Source organism: Sceloporus undulatus, chromosome 4 (assembly GCF_019175285.1).
Source record: "Sceloporus undulatus isolate JIND9_A2432 ecotype Alabama chromosome 4, SceUnd_v1.1, whole genome shotgun sequence".
NCBI classification, from domain to species: domain Eukaryota; kingdom Metazoa; phylum Chordata; class Lepidosauria; order Squamata; family Phrynosomatidae; genus Sceloporus; species Sceloporus undulatus.
The window spans coordinates 11,295,525-11,309,842 of record NC_056525.1 but is presented as its reverse complement, the minus strand read 5'-3'; the positions used below and the strand labels follow the sequence as shown (position 1 = coordinate 11,309,842).

The following is a 14,318-nucleotide window of genomic DNA, read 5'->3' as shown; positions in this document are numbered from 1 at the left end:
TCAGTGATCTAGCTGGATAACCTGAAATTCCAGTATGAGGACAAAGTAAATTCTCTGTGTTCACTTTCATAAACTTTTTCATATTCTCCCATTTCGTAATAAACCATCCATTCCCACACTTCCCTTTCCCATTTTTCAAGCTACAGTACTCTTTAAAAAAAAAAAGTGAATCTTCCCAAGACAAAACAGCAAGAAGACCTAGATATGCAAGCAGATCTGAGGTGTACAGTCAGCCCTCCTTATCTACGGATTTTTTATCCACAGATTCAAGTATTCACAGCTTGAAAATACTCAAAAATAGTATAAATTCCAAATTGCAAACCTTGATTTTCCATTTTATATAAGGGACACTATTTTGTTATGCCATCGTATTTAATGGGACTTAAACATCCACATATCTTGTTATCCACAGCGGGTCCTGGAACCAAACCCCAGCGGATAATAAGCGATCATTGTAATCATGTCATAATAATTTACTTAATTAGTAATGTGTACAAACAGGTGTAAGATAAGGTGTGAACCAGAAAGAAACCTTACTTCTGCCACAGTGTTAATAAGTGTCCTTAGAAAAACCCAATCATTCCTTTTGTCTAGGGGAATTGTGCTTGGCCATTTTACCTTTTTTTGCCCAGTCTTATTTCTGTCCAAAAATGGATGTTAGCAGATGGACACAAGGGCTTTGCCTCCTCTCTGCCTGAAACAGGTATTAGGACCTGTCATGAAGGTACCAGAATGAGAGTGGGCACAAAGTTTTCTTCTTGGACTACACGGGGTCTGTTTCTCAGTTACATGATCAGTAGCTGCCAGGTACATATTTTCAGTTGTGGTGCATCATAAGCCAAGTACTGTATAGGTCAGTCAAATTAAGGTTTGTGAGATGGGTGTATCCTTGTCCAGGGTGGGCACTAGATCACTGATAGGTGGATTAAGTAGTTTAGACTGGAAAGGTAGATGACATCAGGTGCCAGTGTTTCAGTTTTATTCCCTTCTAGATCTCTTTTCTAATATGCTATCCTGGGTACAGTCTGGCCTTTTAATTTGTTTTTCCTTTTTGCTCCACTTCTTTTGGTGAATATTGTACTTGGGTTAATGTCTGATGGAAATCCTTGAGTTGCAAGTCTCTGTTTGCTGGGTCTAAATAGAAGTAGTTGCATCATAGAACTTGTATTATGTGTACTTTGAGTGGAAGCTTCCATATGTGTGTATATGTATATATATCATTCATTAGATTCTGGATATGATTTGGTGCTTTTCATAAATCCAGTCTATAGCTGTGTAGTAGTTGTGTGTCCAGAATGTGAATAAGTTGTGTGGAATAAATTCTGGTTGAGGGTGGGATGATACTAAATGAAATCCACGTGGAATTTCAGTAGGACTTCCTATCCATGAATCTAGACCAGACCTGCACAACTTGGCAGTAGGTAGGGGCCAAAATTAAGATAGGTTGAACTTCTTTGGGTTGAACAGTAATGATGTATTTTTATATTGTTCTTCTGTCAAAGTCATTTCTCAGTATTTACTTTTTTCCTTGCTAGTGAGGGAGAAGAATGAGTTATGCAGAAAAACCCGATGAAATTACAAAAGACGAGTGGATGGAAAAACTCAATAATTTACACATCCAGAGAGCTGACATGAACCGCTTGATTATGAACTATCTTGTTACAGGTAATCAACAAGGAATTAAAATAATTTATTAGTAGTATAATTAGTGCTGTGGAGTCTGTCAAACCTTCAACTCTCAATACTGCTATTTTAGTTCTCACTCCTTCATAGATGGCAAATGTATATTAATTAGTAATAGTAAAATTCACTATATGGTAGCACAAGACATTTCATTATCCCCATATTAATAGTCAGGCTACTTGGATTGATAAAGCACAAAATGTATTTACTTGATTAATTTGATGGTCTCATCCCTCAAGTATTGCCAATTGAAACTTCTCAGCATTAGCAATATTGAAGACAGGGCTGGGCAAAATACAGGTTTTTAAAGTGTTGGTGTGATATTTGGTCAAAAATTGCACCCAACGCTCTGCCACATGCGTGCAGACATGTAAAAAGAACTCAAAGCCCCATGCAGAACCCTACACAGAACATCTCTCTCCTCTTTCACTTTGATAGTATCGTTTTTAATTGTTATCTATTTTTATATTCTATTGTACTATATTGCTGTTTTTATTGTGGTTTGTATTTGTATATTGTATATTATATTGGGTTGTAATCCCACCTCGATCCACCTGGAGAGGCGGGAAAATACATACATACATATATATATATATATATATATATAAATATTATTATTACCCCTTTCAAATTCCTTGTTTTAAATATGTTTCTCCTTCAATATAGTAACTAAAAGCGACATGATCTCCTTTTTGAAGGAAAAATGGAAAGAAATCAAGTTACTTTGATGCACTTGATGATTGTGTGTTAGGAAATTGGCCCTCAGTCTTGCACAGTTGCTCACCCCTGTCTAAAGGGTGGTAAAAAGATACTTTACAAGGCTCTCTAAGTGGTATAATTGTCCAGCTGAAGAGATGTGCAGTCTCACTCAGATTGCTATGTAGCAGGGCCAGAAATGGTTCTTTGAAAACCTTCAGTTACAGCACCTACTCTAGAGGAAAGGTGGACAAACTCTGGGGAACATGTTTTCCAAGGCTCAGGCTGTCATGGGACTAAACCTGGACTTCCGAATGAATTTGGAAGGTCACTTAGTTGTTTTTTTTAAAGCCCAGTTTATTAGAAAGCCCAGATCTTTGGCTAAAATGTAGTGGGGGTGGGGGTCTGTGTGTACTTTTAAAAATCTTGTTGCATTAGTCATTTTTTTCATCTTGAATTTCAGAAGGTTTTAAAGAAGCAGCAGAAAAGTTTCGAATGGAATCTGGAATTGAGCCCAGTGTCGATTTAGAAACCTTGGATGAAAGAATAAAAATTCGAGAGATGATTCTTAAAGGCCAGATTCAGGAAGCAATTGCATTGATCAATAGCCTCCACCCAGAATTGTTAGACACAAATCGGTACCTTTACTTCCATTTACAGGTATGATTCATATTTTATTTTATTCATATTTTATAACTTCTAATTAGTTTTAAGTACAATCAATGCTTGTTTAAATAAATAAATATTTAAACAAGCACTGATTGTATTTAAAAATAATTAGAATTTTAAAACAATGGTGTTGTACTAAAAAGCAGTTTTATTTGTTTTTTTAAATATAGTTTAGTACAGTGGTACCCCGGGTTACGAATTTAATTCGTTCCGCGGCGCCGTTCGTAACCCGAAAGATTTCGCAACCCGAAAAAGCCATAGCCGCTAGCGCTGAAAGCCGCGATTTCGTGCGAAAAAGCGCCGAAAAGCACCAAAATTTTTTTCGTAAGCCGAAAAAAAAAACGTAACCCGGAACAGTTTTTTCCTATTTAATTTTTTCATATCCCGGAAATTTCGTAACGCTGTGATTTCGTATCCCGGGGTACCACTGTATAGGGTATGCGTTTTAAACATTGTTTGACCTGGTTTATACTTAGCGTGGTTCACAAACTGTATGGCCTATCCCTTTTCTTGCTGTCCTTAACTGTGTTTACACTAGTGTGTTTTTGAGGGTATAACTGAAGGTGTGGCTTGTTTGTGTGAAAATGTAATTGTAACAATTATTTTTTTCAAAAAAGTAGGACAAAAGTTACTATTTCATTTTTTTAAAATTAAAGATTTATTCAGTGTAAAAAATCAAAACAATACATTTATTTCATCTATTCTACTGAAGGATGAGAGAGTCCTCACCCGGTCCTTTGTGAAACCTTCAGAGACCTTTAAAGTAATGAATGCCAACTTATTTGTAGGTGTTTCTTGAACCATTCCCTTGAATTTTTAAATTTACTGTCTCTGGAGTAGGAAAAGTGAGTCAGACTTAGAATGATAAATTCATAGATTTTGCATCCAGGAGGTTATATTCCCAAATCTCCTTTCGTGAACCCTATGGCTCCAAAATGAATGATGCAGTTTTATTTCAAATCTGTCCCTTGGAACTTTGACCAGGTGAATAGCCACTCTTTGCTATTTTAAAAACTTTGACTTGGTGAACTTGAATTCTTAAGAGGCATCATTTTATAACTGTATGAGTTTTTAATGTGTGAAAGAAATCCACTGTACTGTACTGAAGTTTTTTGCTGGTGTCTGTTTATGCAAAGGGATCTTGTAGCACCTTTGAAGCTAACTGAAAGAGAGAAGTTGGTAGCATGAACTTTTGTAGATTTGAACCTACTTCCGCAGATGCATGCTTTATTTAAATGGTTGTGTTTCCTTTGCACAGCAACAACATTTAATTGAGTTGATTCGGCAGCGTGAAACAGAAGCTGCACTGGAATTTGCTCAGACGCAGCTAGCAGAACAAGGAGAGGAGAGCCGGGAATGCCTGACAGAAATGGAGCGCACTCTTGCACTCCTTGCTTTTGATAACCCCGAGGAATCACCTTTTGGAGACCTGCTTAACATGATGCAGAGACAGAAAGTAATGGTCTTATTTCTTGTGCAGTTTAGAACTAGATAGCTCATGACTCTCAAGGGGGTTGGACTGGATGGCCCTTGTGGTCTCTTCCAACTCTACGATTCTGTGATTCTATGACTCCTGCAAAGACACCATAAGAATTGTCTTTATGATATTACAGTATCTTTATGATATTATAAAGACCGTAACTTGCTTTGTTTTTAATACCTTACATAGTAAATCTAGTTTTAGTTTTTCTTAACGTTTGTAGCCTGCTTTTGATATGCCTAACTGGATTGTCTTGTGTTCAGAGTTTGTGGAATTCAATAGGATGTTACATGTAGAAACCATTAACTCACTAGGTGAATCAACCAGTTAATAAGTTGACAGGGATAAATCTTGGTGAGGCAAAGGTTTTTAAGCTACTTTGGTTCTTTGTTGCTCTAATAAGGATTGACATGGAAAATAGCCTCACTGTTTTTGCCGCTGTTATAGAATGTGTAAGTTCTTTCTCACTTCATTTCTTAAAAAGATACATATATTAAAGTTGTGATTATATTGACTTTCATGTCAGTGATTTACTCATTTTATTCAATTCACAAACCTTCATATCTAATCCCTGCTTTAAGGAAAGGAGTTTTAAGGGTAGGATATAAGCACTTAGTGCCTCTGCATGACTTAATGCATGACCTAATCCTTCAGACTTAGCCTAAGACTTCTTAGTTGTAAATTACAAAATGCATTACAGGCTATGTAACAATAGTTTAAATACTATTTTGTAGAAAGAGCAATCTCAGCATCATGATTGAGGGGAAATTGGTCCTTTAGATCAAAGTCCCAATGCTCTTATATGATTTTAACTTTCTAACATAAGCTTATATGGTACTAACCTAATTGTTTCTCTTTCCAGGTATGGAGTGAAGTTAACCAAGCTGTTCTAGACTATGAAAATCGCGAGTCAACACCCAAGTTGGCTAAATTATTGAAATTACTACTGTGGGCTCAGAATGAGCTGGACCAGAAGAAAGTAAAATACCCAAAAATGACAGACCTCAGCAAGGGGACAATTGAGGAACCCAAGTAAAATGTGCAGGTGGACACTAAACCTCAGAACTGCACAGTTGTACACACTTTTAATCAGTCTGTGACTGAAATATTTTTACTACAGTTCAGGACTTTGCAATTTGGTTGTGTGTTCTTTTTTCTTTTCTTTCTTGGAAAGCATACTTAAAGGGAGATGGGTCCCTTTTTAAATGCAGCAATTTGGCATTGAAAAGCATTGTATATCACTTTGACCATCTGACTTTGGCTATGCACTGTCATACATTTTAGCAAAAGACCTCTTTTTTTAAATACTGTGCTGCAGGTTTATAATGTCTGGCTGCTAAAACATTTTGGTGGTCAGTGAATTAACATTGAAGCTCTTGGCAAGTTAAACGTAACCTGTCTCTCACTTGAACATTGACTATTTTCTGTGTTAATTTATAGCCAAACATGCATTCCCTATTTATAAACTAGCAATTGGTTGAAGTGATCATTTTGTAAACCTCATGGCAATGTTTTTTTTCTGCATAGAATATAGCATAGAAAGCTTGTAAGCTGTAATTGAAGATATTTTCCCTTGCTTTTCACACCTTGGTGACTTATTTATATGGGGCTGAATGTTATATTCATGATGGGCCTAGTTCTTTCACAGATATTGCTGACAATAAAGGCATTTCCTTTTGTAATTTTCCAGAGTGACCAAAATAGTTGAAATGAGACATGAAATCACTTTGTAGTTAGGTTTTCTTTCATCTGGGTTTTATTCCCCCCCCCCCTCTCTATTTTTGAATACTGGCTTCAGTAATATTACTGCTTGAAGTGACAGCTACAGCCTTAAACTCAACAGTATATGTGTGGGTGGTATAAAGGACACAGACCGTACTATTGTGGGCTAGAGCCATCTCTACCAGAAGAAAATACCTGTCTTGAAGCAGATACACTGGAAAGCTTACATGTGTTGGGCCTATAATTTATGATGGCGCCATTTTGGCAGTTTCTTATCTTGGATAAATAGGACTCTGGTTTCTACAAATCTTCCTTGTTGGATTCCCATATTGATCATGGGGTGTTGTAATTACCCTGATGTGTTAGGGTTTATTTCTACCCAAGTTAAAGGCCCTGTAATTCCATGAGGTTATGTTTGTTAAATTGCTACATTGCAGTCTTCTTCTAGGGTATAGGATGGTACATAGTGTATATGAATGTCATAAAAGTATCAGTCACTTGTCCAGTTGATAGTATTAAGCACTCTCCATGCTAGCTTCAAGAGTGTCATGCTAAACACCCATTCAGTTAAGGTGTATGCAGAGCTACTGAGGCAACTAATGAGCGCAGTAGCAAAGCTGTATGTAATGTTATAATTGACTGCCAGCTGTGCAAGCAATTGCACACCTCCCTTATGTAAAAGTACTTCTCTGCTGATTTGCAGAGCCAATAGAATATCACAATGGATACTTCAGTGATAAACTAAACTTGTTGAACAGATGGTAGACCTAAAGAATAACAGTATTTGACTTCTGGCAAGGTTTGTTTTTGCCTCTGTGACTGAGATTTGGGAGTAATCTTTGGACACAGTTCAGCAGGAAAGTCTTTCAAGTAAGCCACATAAAGCAAATGGATGTTACTTGAGAGGAATTTCTGGGTGATTGTGCTCATTCCCATCAATAACTGCTGTGAATATTGATTGTGCTGTATGTGGTTTGATTTTCTGGGCAAGATGGTATGTGACCTATTGGAATACACTTGTTCAAAGACAAGCTGACTTGCTGGATGTTCACCTTTCTACAGTCTACCTGCAGATAGCTCTGACACCTCAAGGTTTTGAATTGCTGCAGAAGTGACCACATGAGGGTGATCATCACTATTTTTGTGTCATGAGTTAGCTTTAGTTCCTGTTTCCAAACAATTCAGCTGTTTTAACTGACTGATTTTTTGTTTTGTTTTATGGACAAAGTGAAGCAGTGAAAGTGAAATGGGTCTAAGCCCTTCTTCAAATATGACCAGTTTTTCTTCCCATTATTGACTGCTGAATGCAGTCTGAAGCTTTTGAAAAAGTGTGAAGCTTCTTCAGCTTTCAGTGTGAAGTTGGTCATTTGTGTAACAAATGGGATTTTTTTCTACACCAAAAATACTGCACTGCAGCCCTGCTTAACAAGTTTACTAAGTGTTTGAAGCACTGTGCTTATTCCATGAGTTCATAGATGACTGGAACTTTCTTTAGCTTGCTTAATTCATTAATTTAAGAGCCAAATATGTGATTTAAATATAAACCTTTAGATTTACTTCATTTAGGTTTGTTAAAACATCACACACTGAAGCAGCTTTAATCTGTAAAGTTTTTAGGGTAACTTGAGAGAAAATATTTAAAATGGTATGAAAGAAAGCTATGCATTTTACAGAAAGCTCAAGGGTGTAGTCCCAGTGGTACTTTTAGGAATCTTTATATTCACATGTATATAAAATAGTTTGCATATACAAAATATAATATAATCAATATGAATTATTCTCAGAAAAGAGAGGCTGTGAAGCATAACTTATGAAAATATTGTACACAGAAAGTGCAGCCCTCACAGCATAAGTGAATTTGTCATATGCATGAGAAATGTCTTATTTGGTGGCTATGGATGAACGGTTGCAGTTTTGTTAGCTCCATAATGTTAGATTGCCACTCTAAACTGCTTAGCATTAAATACCACTTTGATCAATATATTTTACATTTGTTTGGTTTTTTCAAATTTTCCTCTTACCATAAATAGTGCATAGTATTTGTCTTGCTCACTTCTTACATTTCTTTGAAATTCTCCCATGTCCTTATTTATTAGGCAGATTGCTGTGTATACTCAAAAAACACCAACTATTATACCATAACAAGAAATTGGCATATTGTAAGTAGTATCGGTGGATAGTGCTTGAGTGTTGGACTACACCTCTGGAGACCAGTGTTCAAATTTCTGCTTAGCCATGAAAACCCACTTGGTGACCTTAGGCAAGTAATGCTCTACCATCCTCAGAGGGTGGCAAACCTACTCCCCCTCTGAAATTTATCTTGGCAAGAAAATCCCATATAGGCTCTCTTTATGGTTACCATAAATTAGAAACAACACAACAAAACCCACCTGTGCCACCTGTTTTTGCAGTGATTGTTGAATTCCTTTTTTTAGAAAAATTGTAAACGATACAAATTAATTAAGTCAGACTTTTAAAAAATAGATTCAAATCCAGTTGTTAGCCCCACCTTCAATTATTAGGAAACTGGTAAATCAAAAGTTAACGTAAATTAAATAGGTGTAACAGGGCTATTCTAGTTGGAGGGATTACAGGCTTTAATGTTAAAGTAAGTAGAGGCATACCTCTCTACACCTGCCCAGCCCCCTCAATTCCCCCCCCCCCTTTTGCTCCAACTATCTGGAAACTAGCAGTATTGGCATTGGGAAGATAGTGAAGAGGGACTGAAGAAACAGAGACATTGACACTCGGTTATAGCAGCATGTCTGCAATAAACAATACAATAAAGCTTGACCCCAATTGGCAAAGGGGTCACACAAGGTTGCATCTTATCTCCCTACCTGTTTGACATATATGTAGAACATGTAAGAAAAGTAGGCTTGGACACACAGAAGGAAGAGTGAAACTAGGAGGAAGGAATATTAACCATCTAAGATATACTAGCAGAGAACAACAACTAAGGAAGATCAAGAAAGAAAGTGCAAAGGCAGGACTACTTTTGAACATAAAGAAAATAAAAATAATGACCTTTGAGAATCTACATAAATTCAACCTAGACAATGAAGAAATAGTAGTACAATACAAGAGTTCTCACACTTGAGATCAAAGATTGATAGAAACAGGAACAGCAGCCAAGAAATCAGAATATTAAGTATCGGGAGAGTGGGTATGAAAGAACTAGAAAATATTCTAAAATGCAAAGATATTCAACTGAGGTGCAAAAGTTAGGATCGTACATTATATTCCTTGTTACCCTGTATGGATGTGAGAGCTGAACAGTTAAAGAAGATCGGAAGAAAGTCAATTAATTTCAGATGTGCTGGAAAAAAGTACTGAGATACTATGGATAGCCAAAAAGACAAACAAATGGGTCCTGGAGCAGATCAAGCCAGAAAGCTCCCTGGAAGCCAAGATGACAAAAATCAGGCTGTCATACTTTGGACGCATGAGAAGGCATAAAAGAATAATACTGGGAAAATTGAAGGGAAGCAGAAATGTGCTAGTTGGATGGACTCTTAAGGAGACCACAGGTATGAGTTTCGAGGAACTAAGCAGAACAGTGGAGGCCAGGGAGTCTTGGAGGTATCTCATCCACAGGGTCTCCATGGGTCAAAATTGACTCAAGGGCAGTTAAGAACAAAAAAGCTTGAGCAGGGAAAATATGGGATTCTAATCAAGCCAAATCTATGGTAGCCATCTGTGCCTGCCTACAATAGGCAAGGCAAAGTGCAGCTGCCTCCAGAATCCCTTACTGAGCATGCCTGAACAGCAGAATAAAGAGAAAGGGGGGGGGGATAAACCTGTCTCACGAGCTACCCCTAATATGTTAAAAAAAGTATCAGTCTGTAAACCAAAATGGAGACCAATTAAAGAAATTAAAAATTATCCCTGAATGCACTTTGGAAAAAGCTTTCAAGCTTCAGTTTTTTTTTAAACTTACAAAGCTTACTCAACCTAGTTCTTTCATTTCATTATTGCTTACTAGTTTTGGATTAATAATAATAATAATAATAATAGGTTTTATTTATATACCGCCCAATCACTGGGAATCCGAGCGGTTTACAATAGAGGGGATAACAGTTCCCTGCCCACAGGCTTACAATCTAAAAGACACGACACAAAAGGAGAAGGGAATGGTGAGGGGGGGGAGGGAATCAGGTCCAGTATTCTTCTCTCCCTCTGAGGCCTGGACCAAGGCAGATGGACCGGAGGGAGGGCTCTTCTTCTTCAGGCTAGCCCTGATGGAGCTGGGCCAACCTTCTCTCTCCCTCAGAGGCCGAACGATGACAGTTAGGGAGGGAGGAGCCTCCTTCTTCACGCCAGCCGCTGATGGTACTGGGCCAGCCTTCTCTCTCCCTCAGACGATGACAGTTAGGGAGGGAGGAGCCTCTTTCCTTCAGGCTAGTCCCTGATGGTACTGGGCCAGCCTTCTCTCTCCCTCAGAGGCCGAACGATGACAGTTAGGGAGGGAGGAGCCTCTGTCTTCAGGCTAGTCCTGATGGTACTGGGCTAGCCTTCTCTCTCCCAGAGCCCGAAAGGTGACAGTTAGGGAGGGAGGAGCCTCCTTCTTCAGGCCAGCCCCTGATGGTACTGGGCCAGCCTCCTCTCTCCCTCAGAGGCCGAACGATGACAGTTAGGGAGGGAGGAGCCTCTGTCTTCAGGCTAGTCCCTGATGGTACTGGGCCAGCCTTCTCTCTCTCCTCAGAGGCGAACGATGACAGTTAGGGAGGGAGGAGCCTCTGTCTTCAGGCTGTCCCTGATGGACTGGGCCAGCCTTCTCTCTCCCAGAGCCGAAAGGTGACAGTTAGGAGGGAGGAGCCTCCTTCTTCAGGCCAGCCCTGATGGTACTGGGCCAGCCTTCTCTCTCCCTCAGAGGCCGAAAGGTGACAGTTAGGGAGGGAGGAGCCTCCTTCTTCAGGCCAGCCCCTGATGGTATGGCCCCAGCCTTCTCTCCCCTCAGAGGCCGAAAGGTGACAGTTGGAGGGAGGAGCCTCTTCTTCAGGCCAGTCCTGATGGTACTGGGCCAGCCTTCTCTCTCCCTTAGAGGCCAGAACGATTGAGCTGCTCTCTTTTTTGTGGTGTAAGAATTTCTCTCTTGATATTTTCTGCCTTTGGCACCACATTTTCTGTTAAAAGACTTAATGCCTAGGAACATAATGACTTTGTTAACTGAAGTATACCGTACTATGATACAGATGACAAGCATCATGTTAAGAAGATACACCCTTTTCTGTCTCTAAGGAAGGAAGGAAACCCTCCTAAGAAGAAATACTGGCTGGAGTACGTACATAGCATTTTAAAAACAGTGGGCTAAATCCAGACATGACCATATATGACTGAAGGGATATTTCTGTTCACAGAAGAGATCTGATATAGTAAAGGTTCTTGCAAGAAGGTGGGAGGTAAGTTTTGTCAGTACTCATTTCTTGCAGTGCCTTCTGCCTGCACCCAAACTTTTCTAGAAAGTCTGACAGAGGAAGAAAGAATCAGTATTGGACAGTCTGGGTTCAGTTTTAAGCAACGCTTGTAAGCTATCCAAGGTAGGGAACCAGCAGGGCTTTGATTGAATTATGAGAATTAGAAGAAACCACAAGGGCCATCCTGTCCAACCCACTGCCCTGTAGGAACACACAGTCACAGCACTCTGGACATGGCCTTCCAGCCTCTGTTTGAAAACCTCCAAAGGAGGAGACTCATCACATTCCAAAGGAGTGTGTTCCACTGTTGAACAGCTCTGTCAGGAAGTTCCTCGTAACATTTAGGTGGAATCTCTATCTCTGAAGCTTGAACCCATTGCTCTGTGACTAGTCTCTGAATCAACAGAAAGCAGCCTCGCTCCATCCTAAAATATGACATCCCTTCACATATTTAAACATGACATCATGTCACCACTTAACCTTCTCTTCAGGCTAAACGTAACCAAGCTCCCTAAGCCACTCCTTATAGGTTATGGTTTCCAGATCTTTCATCATTTTGAATGCCCTCTCCTGGATATGCCCATTAGTCAACATCCTCTTTGAATTGTAGTGCCGAAAACTGGACACAGTATCCAGTGAGGTCTGACCAAAGCAGAATAGAGTGGCACTATTACTCCCCGATCTAGACACCATATTTCCTATTGATGCATCCTAGAATAGGTCTTTTGTAACTGTCGCATCACATTGTGACTCATGTTTAGCCTGTGGTCCACTAAGACTCTTAGATCCCCTTTACATGTACTGCTATGAAGCCAGGTGTCACCCATCCAGTATCTGTGCATTTCATTTTTACTGCCCGAATGTAGTATCAAGCATTTCTCATGTGAAGTTCATTTTGTAGTTTTGGCCCAGCTTCTAATCCATTAAGGTCATTTTGAATTTTGATCCTTTCCCTGAGGTATTAGCTGCTCCTCCTAATTTGGTGTCATCTGCAAATTGATAAGCTTGCCCTCTATTCTATCTTCCAGATCACTGATAAAGATGTTGAATAGCACTGGGCCAGGACAGAACCCTGTGGCACCCGAATGGTCACTTCTCTCCAGGATGAGGAGGTGTGCTAGTTGTGCTTACTGACTCCCAACTACCCCCCCCCCCACACACACTTTCTTTCTTGGAAACTGGGGAATTTCAGTCATGGCTTAGGCAACTCCACCAGTCCAAGGACCCTCTCTTGAGTAATACTGAACTAATCGAATATTGCTTTGGTTCAAAAAAGAATTTCTCGCATGTGCTTTCAATGAATGGATTAAAATATGGCATGAGTGAAAGGATCTAACACTATACCTATGGGGAATAAGCTCCATTGCATACATCTATAGAGCATATGCTAATAAAGCTTTAAAACAATTGGCAGTTCTACTTAATTTGCCTAGTACTGGGGAAAGACATGGGTATTGCATAGCTCCCAAAACAACAGCAATCTTCCGCCGTCTGAGATCAGCAGGTATCCACACATCACATGACACATTGGCTGCTGTTAAGGGCTATGCGTTTAAAAAAACAATAACAGATTTTTCAGGATGTTGAGTTCTTGTCCCCCTTAGCAATTATGTTCGCCTGTGGACTGTAGTACTTTTGTAACAGAGTAGGGAAAGATTAGGCCTGTGTCAAACTGCCCCGTGAGGATGCAAGAATAGGCTTGCCGGAGGTATCTGGTGTGGGAGAGGTGACATTTCAGCAATGAGTTTGCCACCTGACAACTCTGCAATCAGGTTGCATGCATATTAACAGACCCAGATGGCTTTGATAAAGCCAATATTTGCTAGGATAAATGTGTTTAGATCTGATGTGTAACAGGCTCTATTATAGAGTGGGCTCAGCCCATTTATTTTTTAAAAAATCTATGCTTAGTTAAAGATTGTGTTGACATTTTAGCTCAGAAGCAATAGTTAAAAAAAAGTCCACTTTCACTGTACCCTTAGTTCCAAACATACTCTGCAATGAACTTCTGTTGTTGCCTCTTTTCCTATTCCAGTAGGTTGGAATAATGGTTTCAGTTAAGATTAAGAGAGCTGAAGATGAAGAAATCAGGGACAGTATTTTGTGAAGTACATTACCTTTTGAGAAATTCATATATATATATATATATATATATTATAATATATATATAATATATATATATATTCCTATATGTTCCATACACCAAACAGGGGTGGAACAGTGAGGGTGCTTAAGACCCCAAGGAATTTGGAAGGCTGTACTCCCTTAAACCAAAATCAATTTTCAACCTCCAAATTCCCTCCAGGGCATTTTGCTATGTTTTTGCCCCTTTGGCAATTTTAGGCCCAGGAGTGATCTTTTTTTAACAAGGGAAATGGTGCAAGTTACATGTGGCTTCTAGGAAACACTTTGCTCACAGCTGCTGTAGACCTATTTCAGGTGGAGCCTAGATAAATACTTTTATATTAAAGAAAAAACTCTCTTGGACTTCTCAGTGTGCAATGGTACTTTATTTCATGTAAGGTAGTTACTTCACTGTGGTTTAAACAATTTGTTTCCTCAGAATAAGATTATGGTCTTCTATCTCTTTCTTGTTTAACAGGAAGACAAGGTCTATATTTTCGGGAGCAAGGTACATTGAGTCTCTTTTC

At 39.1% G+C, this 14,318-nt stretch overlaps 1 protein-coding gene across 1 annotated transcript; it reads left to right on the top strand.

Moving 5' to 3' along the window:
- Positions 1-439: 439 nt before the first annotated feature.
- Positions 440-8,231, top strand: GID8 (GID complex subunit 8 homolog). The gene is made up of 4 exons (XM_042465366.1): positions 440-1,665; positions 2,843-3,039; positions 4,307-4,504; positions 5,391-8,231. Exons 1-4 carry the CDS (start codon positions 1,548-1,550, stop codon positions 5,562-5,564), a joined length of 687 nt encoding a protein of 228 aa, XP_042321300.1. The 5' UTR covers positions 440-1,547; the 3' UTR covers positions 5,565-8,231.
- Positions 8,232-14,318: the final 6,087 nt, after the last annotated feature.

Bases quoted from the DNA above. Each gene is read 5' to 3' on its own strand.
- GID8 (XM_042465366.1), top strand. From the start codon at position 1,548: ATGAGTTATGCAGAAAAACCCGATGAAATTACAAAAGACGAGTGGATG. The intron at 1,666-2,842 runs GTAATCAACAAG...CTTGAATTTCAG, and splicing joins TATGAACTATCTTGTTACAG to AAGGTTTTAAAGAAGCAGCA. The intron at 4,505-5,390 runs GTAATGGTCTTA...TTCTCTTTCCAG, and splicing joins ACATGATGCAGAGACAGAAA to GTATGGAGTGAAGTTAACCA.